This window comes from Thamnophis elegans, chromosome 8 (assembly GCF_009769535.1).
Source record: "Thamnophis elegans isolate rThaEle1 chromosome 8, rThaEle1.pri, whole genome shotgun sequence".
Lineage (NCBI taxonomy): Eukaryota > Metazoa > Chordata > Lepidosauria > Squamata > Colubridae > Thamnophis > Thamnophis elegans.
This window is the reverse complement of record NC_045548.1, coordinates 27703501-27720768: the sequence shown is the minus strand read 5'-3', so window position 1 is coordinate 27720768 and position 17268 is coordinate 27703501. Positions and strand designations below refer to the sequence as shown.

The window sequence follows — 17268 nt, the reverse complement described above, 5'->3', positions numbered from 1 at the left end:
TTTCCATTGAATGTTATATTTGAGAAAGTACATAATCTTCATCCAGTGCAGTTTTGGTGATATAAATTTCCTGTATTGTGTTGACTGCTAGAATTGCTTGCAACGTAACTTAATTTTTTTAAAAAAAATATAATTATTATTAGATGATAAGCAAACCTGCAAATTCTCAAGATGTTCATGAACTTGTCCTTTCAAAAGAAGATTTTGAACAGAAAGAAAAAAACAAAGAACCTGTATACAGAACCTATATAAGAAATAGAAAGGTAAGAAAGTATTTTAATCATTGGATTAATGCCACCTTTGAAACAATCCGTTCACATTTACAACCTGCTAGGATTTAGGAAACCAAAGTATTTTACTGAAAGGATCCCTGTAGGATTATAGCATATACAGAGTGTGACCTAATTCAACTTTTATTAACTGCTGAGCTGAGCTAAAATCCACTGTAACCTAATGTGCCAACTGCATAGATAAAGCCTCTAGACGAATTGCCAATCTTGAAATGTAAAATGTGAATTCTGCTTGCTGAAACTTAAAATGTGCATTCTCATAACTTTCATTTTCTTGATTTCAAAATGAGTGAAAGCTAATCAGTACCATTCCTTGTCTAATTTAATGTATTATTTTTTTTAAAAAAATCAAATAGCCATCTGATTCTTCCCACATTGTTAATGTTGATGAGCGATTTCTGCACAAACTTATTTTGGAAGAGAAAGGGAAAGACAGTTTTACTGCTGTTGTCATTACTGGAATGCAGCCTAAGCATGTACGATATCTGAAAAATAATTTTCCCCATTGTATAAGAGAGTTAAAGTAAGTATCTTACATGTTTAAACTTTCAAGTAAATTGATTGATGATTCTAATATCTTATCATACTTAGAACTTTTTCTCCTGTACTTCTAAACATAGAAACTGCATTATATAGTAGCATGATGATGAACCTATGCCATGCGTGCCGGAATTGGCACACAAAGCCATCTCTCCGGTCACGCAAACTGTCGCTCCTTGCTCTTCCAGGGCACATTCTGGTCAGCTGGTTTTTGTGCACATGGGAACATTGGAAACTGGAGGAGCAGCGCACCGGTGTGTATGTGCGCACTGGACTTTTGGTCTCCGGTTTCTGGGGAGCAGACATGTGCAAAAATCAGCTGATTATCGCACATGCATGCACAGCATAAACCGGAAGACCTGGTGGCCGGTGCGCATGCATATGCCAGAAATCAGAAGCATAGCTTCCCGGCACGCACATGTGTGCTGGTTATCTCCCCTTCCAGTTTGTGGAGCATGCATGCACACATACTCTGATTTGCCAGCACTGATATAGTATTTATAATATTAAATAATAGACTAAAGGTTTTTGTTTTATTCTATTTTTGTTGTTTTGCTTTTAGCTGAAATGTTACGGAGTGGGAATACTTTTATTAACGGCCAGGCAACTTGAATTTATATATAATCTTTCTGGCTTCTGGTTGTATTCTTTTTATATCTTTAAAGTATTTAGTGGTCTATTAAAAAATCCTGCAGCGCTTATTTATTTTATAGTTTGATTAATGAATTTTATGATTACAGACACATATATCATTACTATATCCATGGACCAAACGGAAACATGACTAATTTGCAAATGAATGAAGAAATGATTTCCAATAATATGTTTATTGAGGTAGGATCTCTCGCTATTGGAAGTAAATCAAAGAACATACTTGTTTTACTTGTTCTATATAACCTTAAGCAGTATAAGCGATGAATGGAGCATTTTCATCCTCTTCCTCCATAGTCTAGCCACCAACATATCCCTCCAAAATTTCTCTATTGATTTAGAATCCTATTAGGATAATTAATGTTTAGAATATATTTTCTTTTTATTGTAACCAGGTCTGAGAATTTTGGTTAATGGATGCCATATACATGCAGTTTAAAAAGTATGAACTATGTTTTACTAGTCATGATAGAAAAGAGAGTTAGAAGACATTGTATATAAAATTTTTGATTTATGACCATTTATTTAATGACCATTCAAAGTTATGGCACTGAAAAAAGTGGCAACTAGCAGGTATTTAAAACAGTTGCAGTGTCTTGGGGTCATGTAATCACTATTTATAATATTTTCCAAGGGGCTTCCAGCAAGCAAAGTAAATGGAAAACCTGGATTGCCTTAACAACTGGCCAAAAACAATAAAATTGGGCGCTACTCTCTTAATGGCCAAATCACTTAAAAGAAGTTACAGTCCCAATTGTGGTTATAAGTTGAGCACTACCTGTAGTACTCTCGTGATTTAAAAAGTGCCTTTTTTGTATCCAGTTCATTAATAACATGTCATAGTTATATGATTTATCTAAGAGTTCTTTCAAATATTGGTAATAAAATTCAAGTTTTAAAGAATAAATGAAAGCATTTAATTTAATATTCCTTGCTTTTTATTATTCATGATACCTTTTGTCAAGAAATTCATAGACAAACTAACACTCATTGTCTGTTTAGATTTCACTATTTGAAAAGGGGAAGACACCTCAGATTGTGAATCTTAGAGAAATCAAGGATGATATGCAGAGTTTATATATAAATACAGCAGCAGATAGCTTTGAGTTCAAGGCTCGTGTTGAAGGAGATGGAATAGTGGAAGGAATTATACGTTACCATCCTTTCTTATATGACAAAGAAACCTATCCTATCTCTTCTTCAAGTGAGTAATTGTTTGGGATAAAGGCTATTTATCATTCACATACTAATATGATAAATTTGATCATATTCCCATGATTTTAAATATTGTACTACCTACCCTATTTCCCTCAAAATAAGCCCTTTCCGGATAATAAGCCCAATCGTGTTTTTGAGCGCACACGCTAAAATAAGCCGTCCCCAAAAATATTGCAACACGGCAGTAGCCATGAGGTGACCATGTTCGCCATCTCCTACACCTCAAAAATAATAAGACCTTTCCGAAAATAAGACCAAGTGCTTATTTTGTGTGCCAAAAGAAAATAAGACCCTGTCTTATTTTTGGGGAAGCACAGTAGCATTAGAGGGCATTGTAAAATGCCTGTATTGAAGGGCAACTAGGTTTTCGAATACCAATTCTTCGTATATTGGATCTATATTAAATATATATTGTGCCATCCTTACTTCTATGATCCAGTAACCTCCACTCTATTGCATATCTGCCACTATCTTAGCTATTTTGTTTAATGCATTTAAATGTATTAATTGTCTTATTATTTTAATAATTCAATCAATTAAAGTTAGTTTCAATTGTTTTGTCAAATTTTAAGCTTCCCAAAGTTGCATGACAGCAAGATGAGTGGTAAATAAATTTAATAAATAAATACATAGGGAGTTGGAAAAATAGGATTGTTTTTATGTGAAGGTTTTTTTGTAACTTTCCATTAATTAATAAGCTACATTTCAAACCAATTTTGTAGAACTGATTATGATTCATCTGCTAGCTCACCCATTCTCAGTTTAGGTCTAGATATTTTTCTCTCATCTAAATAGACCTTCACTTCTGAATATACCTTCAGCCTAAGAATCCAGACAAGGAATGCGCGCTGATGGGGAGAAATGTCTATCAAGAAAGCATTTGATGATAGTAACAAACTTGTTAGAGAGATCTCTTGGACAGAAAGATTGCAATTTTAATGAAAAATAAGAAAAAAGACTTCAGTGATAGTAAGGGTGATGGCATGTGAGAATGAGGAGGCAGACTCACAGCCAGGGTAATGGTCTGATAAAGCAGTTCAGTCCACAGGTGCATGCAATTTCAGAAGAAATTCTTCACATTCCTCAGAGACTGAAAAAGAAACAAGGAGAGAAATAATTTCAGTCTACCAAGATTCTATTCATGTAACTTTATAATAAAGTAAACTTAGTTCTTCTGGTTGTGCTTCTTGTCTTGACCTTGCAAGGCTGGCAGTTTTTAGCAGCCACAACTATTGGTGGATGTACAGTACATGCTTGATAATACATTGGCCTCTAAAGCAGCGGTTCTCAACCTGTGGGTCGTGACCTCTTTGGGGTTCGAATGACCTTTTCACAGGGATCGCTAAGACCATTGGAACTTTAGACTCCCCCTCGCGTTCCTCGAAATCCCCTGCAGATGGGGTCCGGAGTCATTGCCAGCTGTGCAGAGGGTCACCACGGCTCCACCCCATGGAAAACATAGGTGCATGCGCACACCCCATACAATTACAGTCTCGGAGACTTTGTAATGGCGTGAACTGGTTCTCACTTGCCTGGGCTTCTGCAAAAGCTGCCCTCTGAAGCTTTCCAAAGCTGTCCGAAGCCCTCCGAGGGTACTGCCAGGTACTTTTAAGAGTGAGTGATTAAGTGAGTGAGTGAGACAGAGAGACTGGGGGTGGGTTGCTCCCTCTTCTCTGATTTGAATGTGAGAGAGAGCAATCCATGCAGAGGGAGGAAAATGCATGCATTCCCAACCCCCTCCATTGGAAACGAGGCAACTGTCAAGAGAGAAGCGGGCAGCACATGCCACATGGGCTTGTGCAGCAGCCGAAGACCAGGAGGCGAGGTGACCACAGTGTGTGTGTATGTGAGTGAGAGAGACAGACAGACATACAGAGGCACAGAGAGAGGGGAAGGGAGGGGAGAGAGAGAGACACAGAGAGACAAATGTGGGAGGGAGGAGAGAGACAGAGATACAGAGAGAATTACAGAAAGAGAGAGGAAGGGAGGGGAGAGACAGACACAGAGAGAGAGAGGAAGGGAGGGGAGAGACAGACACAAAGACAGATGGGGAGGGACGAGAGGCAGAGATACAGGGAGAATTACAGAGAGGAAGGGAGCGGAGAGACAGACACACAGAGAGACAGATGGGGGAGGGAGGAGAGAGACAAAGAGCCACAGAGAGAGAGAGAGAAAGAAAGGAAGAATTGGTGGCTGTTTTGTTTTTTCTTTCTTTTCTTTCTTTTTAAAAGAAAGGCATTCTTACCACTTAGAGCTGGGAGCCTGTTCTTAAACTTCCCAGACAAAATTTTATTTATTTGTAATTAGAAATAAATATTTCACAATATATAATTACATATTGTTTTTGTGATTAATCACTATGCTTTAATTATGTTCAGTTTATAACAATAGAAATACATCCTGCATATAAGATATTTACATTACAATTCATAACAGTAGTAAAATTACAGTTATAGAGTAGCAACGAAAATAATTTCATGGTTGTGGGGTCACCACAACATGAACTGTATTAAAGGGTTGCGGCATTAGGAAGGTTGAGAACCACTGCTCTAAAGCAACAGTACCCAACTTTTTCAAGTAAAATTTTGGCTAATATACAGTTTAATTATAGGAACCAAGCACAGTTATATAATGCTCTCCTTATACATAAACTTCTAATTTGATTGCATTAGAAATTAATTTCATTAGCAATTTTTAAAGAAAAAAATTAAGTAGGTATCTGGTTTGCACTTCTTTTCCATAATTTGGAAAAGTATTCTATTTTGCATTTCTACATACAGTGATATGAAAATAACTTTTAAATTTAACATTTGAAAGATGAAGATGAAGATGAAGAAGAGGATTGTTATATAATAGAAAAAAGAACCAGTGGGGAAGAAGCTATTTTTAAATGTTTTTGGAATGGAAGATTAATTCCATATACAACTATAGCAGGGTAAGACTGAATTTGTTCTAAAGTTTATACATACTGGTATACGTAGATATTTTTTATTTCTATGTTTCTAAATATTGTCTTTTCCTCCCAAGTTTTGAATGGTGTACTTTACCCAAAAAGAGAGGGCCTGTTCCATTTGAATGTTACAACCGAATATCTGGTGTATTATTTACAAATGGCAACTTTGAAGTCACCACAAACAAACTGACTTTCGTGGAGTTGGAATCAAAGTTAAAAGATAAAAATACACTTTTTACAAGAATTGTTAATGGACAGGTAATATTGAATTTATTTGTTTGCGAATACTGTTTACATGCCTTTAGAAAATAATTAAGAGTAATTTTTATTGTGGTTTGTGTTTGGTAAGCCCCCCCATTGGGAGAGCGAGTGCATTCAGAGAAGCGTTGTGAGAGTTGTGTTGGAGAACACACAAACCAGCATACAGAGAAACTGCAGTTTAAAACTGCAGGCTTTTACTTTCAAGGAAATAGAGGTATCAGACTCCATCAAACAGTCCAAGTCATAAGCGGATAAGACAGTCAGTCATCAGTGTCTTTCAGTTAAGGGATAATCCAAATACCATAGTCCAGTATCATATAAACAGTCTGGTACACAAAGTTTGCTAACAATGCAAAACTTACAATAGCTCACGGCACTCAGCTCAGCCCAGCATCTAACAAACAGAGAGCTAACAGTCATTCTGGCTCCCTCTTATGGCCGATTGAGCAAACAGCAACCAATCACAATTACAGTATGATTTAAAGAAACAGGTACAGCATTGTTACATGATTTATATATGCCAACCCAACCATTAGATTATATTCCTAACATTCTCCCCTTTGGGTAGGACAATATATAAATCTTACAATCTTAATCTGTATTCCTCACAACAATGTTTATGCTTTATATTACGTTGGGCCTTAGTAAAATGATCTGCAATGTTATCTTCAGACATACAATACTCCAGTGAAACTAATTTACTATTCACACTTTGCCTTACGTTCAGATATCTTATATCAGTGTGTTTTGACCTAGTTTTTACAGCAAGATTAGATGCTATCTGAATTGCTGCTTGATTGTCTTTATAAACAACAATAGGCTCTCGTATGTCAATCCCCATATCAAGTAGAAGCTGTTTATAACAAATCAAATCTGTACATAATAATGACAGACATGAGAATTCAGCCTCCATAGTCGATAGACTCAAATGTTTTTGTCTAATAGACCACCATCCAATTAGTGCCTTTCCCAGGAATACAACAAACCCTGATGTTGATTTCCGTGTAGACACATCCATAGCAAAACTTGCATCAGCATATGCAGTCAAGCTCAGATCATCTCTAGATTCTAAATACAATGCATAATGCATTGTTTGCTTAAGATATCTTAATATCCTCTTAGCAGCTTGCCAGTGCCTTTCAATAGGTTCAGCATTAAACCTGGCTAATTGATTTACACTATATGCTATGTCGGGCCTTGACCAATTACTCAGATACGATAAGCTACCAATCAATGATTGATAAATACCTTTATCAAACACAGGGCTTTTTACATCATCATGACTAAATTCCTGACCCATTGGAGTTTTAGCTGGTTTACACAGTTCCATCCTAAACGTTCTGAGTAGCTGGTTAATCTTCTCTGTTTGTGAGATTTTGTATCCTCCCCTAGTTTTATCTATTTGTAAATCAAGATATTGCCTAATCTCACCAAGATGTTTTGTACTGAATTTTGTCCTTAACAGTGTTATAATACTCGTAGTTTCTTGCTAAGTTTTAGTGATTAATGCTATGTCATCAATGAACAATAGCAACAATGAAATCACACCATTACTTTCTTTCTTAAACAAACATGGATCAGCCATGCCAGTTTTGAAACCTATCTTAGTTAACTCTTTAACTATACATTGATTCCATTCATATCCTGATTGCTTCAAGCCATACAGACTCTTTTTCAACCTCCAGGAATCAGTTTTACTATCAGTTTTAAATCCTGCAGGCTTCTGTAAATATATAGTATGTTGCAATGGTGCATGAAGATATGCTGTCTCTACATCTAAATGATTAACTATATATATATTCTTAGCTGCCCATACTAATGCTGCACATAACGTTGTAGCCTTTAAACTAGGCGCAAAAACCTCATCATAGTCATTGGCTGACTGAGCAAACCCTTGTGCAACTAACCTGGCTTTATGGGTTACAGTCCCATCTACACTATTTTTAAGTTTCAAAATCCATTTACATCCAATGGCATGTTTACCTGGTGGTAACTTTACATTTTCATACACCTCTAACCTTTGCAATGATTTCAATTCCTTTTCCATTGCATCTTTCCAAGCTTTCTGTTCCTCAGTTGGATATAGAGTTAATTCTTGGTAATTAGCAGGAACCTTATTTGCTTGACATGCTATAGATGCCTGATGCCGGTCAGGTGGTCTAGTTACACGAGTTAAACGTCTAGGTATTTCAGGACTCACCAGTGGACTCTCCTGTTCTTGTTCTTCTGGTAACTGTACTTCTTCCTTAATTTCTTTCATTACTGTTTTTCCTACCTCATCGTTAGGGACTATTTGGGTGTCGATAATTACATTATCATTTGTTTCTAATTTATTCCACCCCACGTGTTCTATAAACTTAGCACTAGTGCTACAGTAAATCTTAGCTGTGCCTTTCTCCCAAAACCTAAATGATCTGTGATTAGCCTCATATCCTACAAAAAATAACTGTCAATCTCTTTGTTGCCCTTCCAGTCACACTTGTGATGGTATATGCACCCATGCTGGGGCTCTGAATGTATGTAGGTAACTTAAATCTGGTTTTCTGCCATGCCACCTAGTGAATGGCACTTCACTGGTTGTTGTATTCACCACATTATTTAAAATATGGTTACTACACATCATAGCTTCACCCCACATTGTTTATAGCAAACCTGAATCAGCTATCATAGTTCGAACCATTGCCTGTAATGTTTGCCCCCTTCGTTCTACAAATGAGTTATGTTGTGGCCTATAAGGACCAGAACGTTTGTGCTCGATTGCAGTTGTTTTTAACATTGTTTAGAATTTATAATTGGTAAACCCCGTCCCATTATCAGTAACTACAGTAATAACCTTGGCTTTCATCTTTCTCTCCACAAACCTCAACCAATTAAAAAAATTCTGAAACATTTCTGTTTTGTTTTTCGTTAAGTAACAGAAACCATGTCGGGAATAATGATCCATGATACTCAAAACATAACAGGCATCTCCCAAACTGGGTTTCTTAGGTCCTATTATATCAGCAAAAACAACCTCCAGAGGTTCCTTTGTTTAAAACTATTCAGTCTGTTTGCAGGAGTAACTCTGCTTTTCTCCTGATTGCAAACATTGCAGTTTAAATATTTACTGCATGGTTTTAATTTTACTCCTTCTGCCAACTTAACAGTTTGTTGCAACATCTTGAAATTAATGTGCCCCATGTGTCTATGTAGTAAATGTATGCATTCATCATGGGGTTTAACATTATGATAAGCTGTGTTAGCCATCGGGCCCTCCGGTATAACATACAAACCGTTTTTTTAAAGTAGCAGTAAGCCTGTTACCCTCCTTTTCAATAATACAGATATCTCCCCCAAAGGTTACCACATAGCGAATGTTAACCAGAGCACTAACCGATAGTAAGTTGAATTTCAGGTTAGGTACATATAACATTGGTAACTGCTCATTTAGGAATGAACAATATGTGTTACCTTCACCAGACGCCCTCACCTTCCATCTATTTGCCAAAAATACATGTTCCTTGCTCGTCATTTTTACAAACCTTTTTCTATCTCTAGCAATGCACTGTGATGCTCCACTATCAACAACCCACAAATCATGATTTACTGGTGCATTGCTAGACATAGCCAAAGTAGACATAGCTAAGTTGACATTAGCATTTTTTCTAGCTCTTCTGGCATTATGTTTTGCCTTTTTACTGAACCTAGCTATTTGTCCCTTAGCCCCACAAGAATAATATTTTCGAACAGTATAGGCAGTAGAAGGTGACTCCTCATGTAGTGGTGGTTTTTCTCTCAGTTGTTCCCTCTCCATCCTTCTTCTCGACTCTTCCAACAGTCGTGCAGTAATGTCAGTCAATGTTAGTTCATTTCGGGTTAGGACTTCAAGAGAAGACACAAAAACATCATAACTCTTATCCAGTGAGGAGGGTATGATATAAACTTGATGTAGCTCAGAAAAAAATAGCTCTTTTTCATATAGCTCCTGAAAAACCCCTTTCATAAAGGTTAAATGAGCTAATATATCTCCACGTTTCAGAAGACATGCCCTAAACAGTTTGCATGTGAGATGTATGTGTGCATCAGGGGTGGGTTTCTCGCCCCGTTCCAACCGGTTCGGTTGGAACGAGGCCGGCAGCGTCCTCGCACACGCACGCGGCATCCTCGCGCACGCACGCGGCACGCGCATGCGTACTAGCGTCTGCGCGATGCTCCAGCTGCTCCTGGAGGATCGCGCAGGCGCTGTATGCGTTCTGCGCATGCGTGGAAAACGCAGAATTCGTAAAAACCGGGTAAGGAGCGGGCGCGGGTGTGCGGGCGGGCGCGGGGGGGGCTTCGCCGTTCCCGGAAGTTACTTACTTCCGGGTTCGGCGACCAACCGGATCACAGGGACCGGTGCGAACCGGTCGAAACCCACCCCTGGTGTGCATCTACAGTGTCACGTACATAAATCCTCTTCAAATTCTCCCAACATCTTGTAGCAGAATTTTCTCCACGAATATGAACTAATTGTTGGTCATTCAGTGTTAGACCAATAATATACAACGCCCGTTCATTCCATTGCTGAAAATCTGCTATCTTCTTGGCATCATCATCGTCAACTTATCTTTATTCTTGCCACAAAACTCAAAAGATGTTTCATTAATGGCATTGTGAAATTTAAAAAGTTGTCTTTATCTAATTTCCTGCCTTTGTGTGAATATCACATCATAAAAAAAAATTAAGGCGATAAATTATTATTGGATCACATTAAACCTACTGCTCAAGAATATTGAGTGATGAATGCTCATCCAGCGATGTTTTATAAATATGTATAAAAGAGTTGAATGTAACAAAAAGAGGGTTGTAATGATTTTTGAACCCTGGAATACTAAGTACAGGTCATCCTTGACTCACTACCACAATTGAACCCCAAATTTCTATTTCTACGCAAGACAGTTATTAAGTGAATTTTGCCCCATTTTATTACCTTTCTTGCCACACCTGTTAAGTTAATTGCTGCAGTTAGTGAGTTAGTATCATGGTTGTAAAATAAATCTGACTTCCCATTGACTTTGCTTGTCAGAAGATTGGAAAAAGATTATCATGAGTCCCTGGGACGCTGCAACCATCATAAATATAAGTCAGTTGCCAAGCACCATGTGACCATGGGGGTGCTGCAATAGTCAAGTGTGAAAAACAAACATAAGTCACTTTTTTCAGTGCCGTAACTGAACAGTCGCTAAAGAAATTAGCGTATGTCGAGGTCTACGTGTATGGATACGAGAAAATGTAAATCAAAATTCCTAATCAGACACAATGAACATGTAACTTCCTCTTTAACTTTATTGTCCTGAGCATCTTCAAAAATAGGATTAGAATTAGAATTATAAGTATAAAATATTATACATGTAATAAATATTTTTATATATGTACAACTTTCCACAGGAACAGAGAATGAAAATTGATAAAGAATTTGCATTATGGCTCAACAATTGCCACCAAACACATGATAAACAAATCAAATTTACTCAGTTTAAAGAAATGGCTGCACGTACTGATCAGGCTTATAAAGGAAAACAGAAACCTTGGGCTACATATGAGGCAATTGAATGGGATGGAAAAATATATAAAGTTGGGCAGCTGGTAAGTTAATTAGTTTTGAAAAGATTACATATTGTATATTTGATGGGCTGTTTAAATACTACATAATCTAATTAAATTATATTTTCTTTGTTGATTAAATAAATTATATTTCTTAAATTGATAACGTTTGCTATATGCGTGGAAATAATATTTGAGGTTTAACTTCCTTTTTCAGCTAGTGGACACTAAGTTTTTTGAGAGCAGGTCATTGATGCTTTTAAAAAATTGTTGCCATTACAGGATTTATATATTCATAAAATAGCTTTAATAGTGGGTATAAACCGTCTGTTTATTGAAGGCATGATATTGAGGTCACTGCTTATATTTGCCTGGCTTTCTACCATGTTCCCCAGCATGTTTCCCATTAGCTATCCTTTCAAGTGCATATAAGACAACTGAGATGTAGCTATTTCTACTATATTTAGTTTTGAAATTGTCAATGGGGCTTCGAAGACTTCTTTTTAAAAAATTGCTGGAGGTTGGCCCTATATTCAGCAATTTAAGGGTAATATTTTTATTCATTGTATTTGTTTATTAATTTTTTATGCTGAACACCTCCCCTGCAAGGTGACTGTGGTAGGCTTACAAGTTATAAAAAAGGAAAAAAAATAATTAAACTATTTTTTTAAAACTACATAGATTAAAATATTATTAAAACTGTACTAAAACCAAAACATTTGTTTCCATTTCATTTATTTAACTGAGTTATTTTTATTTAATTTTAGGATTTGTGTGGAGAACAGATCATGTTTTAGTCATATATGTGCAGAAAACTTAAAAAAAATTAAAAATTGTTCACAAAGAAAGAAAATTCTAAGATAATTTTAAATTGATTTTTTTTAGAAACAATCACCTTTCTAACCATCACAAAAGAATAACAGAGGAATTAATTATAACTCCCTATTATTGAAGCTAGATTCTCCCTAGCAAACTCTTGCTTTGTATCAGTGCCCAAGAGGAGACTTTATGAACTGCATTAGAATATAGTTTTGTCAAAAATTATTTCTGAAAAGCTATAATAAACAGAAGTATAATGATGAAACGTTTTATTCATTATTTAAATTTATGACAAATATTAGATATTTTTTTACAAATTATAAAAACATATAATTTATTTTAGGATTAAGTTAAATCTTTATGTAAAAAATAAATAAATGCTGTTTATGTGGTAGGTGAGATCAATTGGAAGAGCTCCAGTACTTCATGGCAGAATTCAAAATTTTTATCTATATGGAAATCATGATGGAGATGACTTTGCTCCTGGTGGAGATGTTCAAATAGCTTTGGTAAGTAAATAGTTTCAAGTTTTAAATTAATCCATTTATATGGTTGATTCAAGCCTGAATAGAAAAAAATGTAACATAAGAACTCTACTGAATTGGGTTATATAATCCATCATTCTATTCCCATGGATTTCCATTTATCCATTTCCAAGCAACTGTATTAAGAAATGAATGTCTCTGTTATGAAGACTTAGCCACCATGAATCAATAGCCTTATTCACCAAACATTGATCTACTCCAATTCTAAAATGCCACAATTTTTTGTAGTGAATTACATTAGAATCAAAATGGAGTTGCATGGTGCAAGTAAAGAATAAGTCAAAATTACGGATAGTATTTGCTTACCAATTGCCTTATTTAATAATTTTTCAAGATTAGTACCGCACTAAAAAAAAAGTACCTTTACAAATGCCCTCATATTTACAATTGTGGCACATCTGTGTGGTCATGTGACTAAAATTCAGGCATTTGACATCCAGCTAGTGTATACAACCATAGCAGCATCTCATAGTCATGTGAGCGCTGGTCATGTAGGGGCCTCAACAGTGATGGGTTCCGAATCCCGTTCCAACCGGTATGGTTGGAACGGGCCTGGCGTCACTCACATGGACGCGCACAGTGCACGCATGCATTGTACCTGCCAGTGACGCCTCTGCAAGCTTCCGCGACACTCCAGCTGCTCCGCAGAGCATCGCGCAGCGGCTGTATGCGCTATGCACGTCCGCAGAAGCGCTGAAGGCTTTAAAGGACAGGTAAGGAGCTCAGGCGGGCGGATGGACACTCCTGAGCACCGGAACGGTACCCAGTGCTCCTGGCAGGCTCCAGTACACTCGTACCGGGGCGTAACGCCTACAACCCACCACTGGGCCTCAACTTATGACAGCAACAACTTATGACCCTAATTCTGGGCTAAGTTACAATCAACATTGAGAACTACCTGTACAGAAGAAAGTGCAGGTAGAAGAATGTAAACAAGGAAAGATTTATTTCAGTAGTATTAGCTAATAATTAATTAGTTATAATAAGATTGGTGCCAGGTCTTGATCCAAAGTCTTTCCAGAAAACAATACATATGAAAAGAAACTTGAAAAAATATAAAGATGAGGGTTTATAAATTAAATGTTCACAAAATAAAAAATTTCTCAAAACTATCTGATCTTTAAGTAGTACAAAGCTATGGTAACAAATAGCTTCTTAAAACGGATTAATTCTTGTGTGAGAAAAACGTCACTTAATAGCAAAATGGTTCTTGGTGTTCACCATCAGAAATATTTTGCTTTTTTATTGCTTATTATTTTAGTCAATTCTTAAAGAGACAATATAAAAATAATAATCATAAACAAGTTGTGAGATAAAATCAGTACTTTAAAATGTCTCTTCAGTTAATATGTACTTTTTAAATTTGCAAATATTTATTAGAAAATACATTAATAAATTGACTTAGAATATAATTTTTACTACAAATCGTTAAAAACCATAATTTTAAAAACTAAGCTTTCTTTGATACTTTGATTCTTAATCAAATTCTTCTTTGATACTTTGATTCTTAATCACAACGGAATGAATACATATACATATACATACATATACATATATATATATATATATACACACACACACACACACAATATACATATGTATGTATATATACACACATATATATATGTATATATACACACATATAAACATACATACAGACATATATGTAAAATAAAGTTATACATACATGTATGTATGTATACATATATGTATACATACATACATACATATACACATATACATAGGCATATATATATATACACACACACACACATACATATACATACACATACATATACATATATATACACATATGGATGTATAACTTTATTTTAAATAAATTCAAATTTCTAAGTCTTCCTAAGGAGAAAAATAAACAAATATATGTAGATACGGGTAATTTTATATTTCCGTATAAATATATTAATTTTCAGGAGCCTCAAGCATTATACAATGAAATAAAGTTTATTCCAATAAGCAAACTTGATCGTTCAGTGTCTGAAGCAGAACTGGAAAAATACATTGATGAGGAAATGGCTCGGTAAGTTTGTATAGCTAATAAATTATTTTATCAATTTAGAAATAATAAGTAAACAAAATAAAAGTATTAACCTTTCACCCAATTAAACATTATGTTAAAAATTGATTCATTAATAATTAATTGACTTAAGCTGCATAGTTTGATTATATCTGAAATAATACTTTTGAAGTGAGAACATCTTTTCTCCCATGTAGTACAGTTTTTATTTCTTGAAGCAAGCATATTTTACATGACAATTTCTTGAATTTTGGTAAATTCTTCTTGCTAAGATTACATAATTTGTATAATTGGTAATAGATTAATATTAAGAATTAATTTATGCATATAAAACTAAAGACACTTTGAATCAGTCTCAATTCCTTGTGACTATACAAAGATGTCTATTAGAATTATTTGACAATAAAACATAAGTAACTTACCTGTTGTGGCCCGGCAGGAGCTGTTGGAGCTGCCGCTAGACTCTGACAGTGAGGGGTCTTATGAGTTGGCCTTGGAGGAGGTGGAGGACCCTGGACGGGGTGTCGACTCTGAGCAGGGCGAGGAGAGACTGGTTGGCCACCAGGTGGCGGCAGAGCATTGGATCAAAGGGAATGTTCAGGAAAGCATTTGGGAGTTGTATCAGGATGCATGCAGGCACAGGGCTACTCGGCGTAAAGAACAACGGAGTAACTACAGGAGGTGATTACGAACAGCTGATGCTGATCAAGATCCCCTCCTGCTGATAAAAGAGACTGCTGGTGCCACGCCCTGGTTGCAGAAGTCAACTTTCTCGTTCTTGTTCTCGTGCGCATTCACAAACCGAGAGAAGCCAACTTGGATAAGTGGATTGATAAGAGAACCCGGTTTGCAGTGTTGTATGAGTTATAGGACTTTCTGCCAGAGCTATTATCTTTGTTTATTTGGGCTTGCAGCCAACAAGAGCTTGGACTTATTAAAACATTCTTTTGTACGTCTGTTTGGCTTTTGTTCCTGAACAGAGAAGGGGGGTCAGAACACTTACCATTGTCTCTTAATAGATTTTTTCCCCCAACTTCCTAGTCTTTCTCTAACCCTGAGATTTTCCCGGGGCCTTCTCATCCAATCATTAACTTACTTTAGTTGATTTGAATTAAACTTGCAGCTATATTCTGCAATGGCTAAATAAATTACTATATTGTTATAATATTTTAAAGAAGAAAATTGCCTAAGTAATTAGGTGCATTTTTATTGTTTTGATAATTTAATTCATCAGTGTTTTACTTGATTTGTTTATTTATGTGTGCAATTTATATAGATAACTATTTTGACAAAGTGACTCTTAATACTTCTTTTCTTACTAGATTTCCTGATAGACTGTCAGTAACATGGCCTGACGGAAATGAATTATCATCAGATGACATTAAGTGTGCAGGATTTACAATAGGTTAGTATTAATTTCAGAGATAGCTTATTTCAACCTATTTCTTATAAATACGTGGATTGATTATTATTTCAGATAGTAATTTAAAATCTGATTCAATTTATTTGTTTTTCATGTTTGTTGGTTGCTCTGTTTTTTCCCCTTAGGACCTATGCAAATTGAAATAATGAATAAAAAAGGCGAGTCTATCCAAAAACTTCCAGGACCACGTCATGGAGGATTAAATAAATTACTTGTGCAACTTAAGGTTGTTTTGCACTGTAAGCATGCAAGTTGTATTTTTCCTACATTATTTTAATGTATTAATATATACACATATACATATACATACATAGATACATAGATACATAGCTACGTGACTTTGGATCAGTCCCTCACTCACAGGGTTATTATTATGGGGAAAATAGGAGGAGGAAACAGTTTAGCTATGTTTGCTGCCTTGAGTTATTTATAAAAGTAATAAAGGCAGAAATATATGTGTGTGTGTGTGTGTGTGTGTGTGTATGTATATGTATGTATGCATATATATATATATGTGTGTGTGTCTGTGTGTGTGTGTGTGTTTTTAATTTGTGCTGATAAATAAATAAAGGGATTTTATTTATTTATCAGCACAAATTAAAAAAAAACACAAATATAGCAAAGGCAACAGTAAAAATATTGGGTTTCTGTCGTGATGGACTCTTGTGACGAGCCGATAGACAGATGATGGAAGCAGTTAGCTTCCTCCCATAATTGGGGCTTACCAGGGGTTGTAAAAATCTAATAGATACCTTTCACCTTGGCTTCGCTGATAACGGATAAGAGCCTGTGGTCTAATGGCTAAGATGTCTGCCTAGTATGCAATATAGCCCAGGTTCAAATCCCAGTAAGGGTATGGCTAGCTGATGAGAGCTAAATAGCTTGAAATAGATCTATACTAGTCTCCCTTTATTTATTTATCAGCACAAATTAAAAAAAAAAACACAAATATAACAAAGGCAACAATA

The 17268-nt window shown here is 35.8% G+C and overlaps 1 protein-coding gene across 1 annotated transcript in view; it reads left to right on the top strand.

Annotated features, from left to right (window-relative positions):
- SMCHD1 (structural maintenance of chromosomes flexible hinge domain containing 1) overlaps window positions 1-17268 on the top strand; it is a 90936-nt gene that overhangs the window by 24585 nt on the left and 49083 nt on the right. Inside the window, 11 exon segments of the mRNA XM_032223079.1 lie at window positions 144-263; window positions 647-813; window positions 1571-1664; window positions 2484-2685; window positions 5517-5634; window positions 5727-5910; window positions 11320-11517; window positions 12690-12803; window positions 14774-14880; window positions 16200-16282; window positions 16426-16539. Coding sequence (XP_032078970.1) covers window positions 144-263; window positions 647-813; window positions 1571-1664; window positions 2484-2685; window positions 5517-5634; window positions 5727-5910; window positions 11320-11517; window positions 12690-12803; window positions 14774-14880; window positions 16200-16282; window positions 16426-16539 — 1501 coding nt within the window.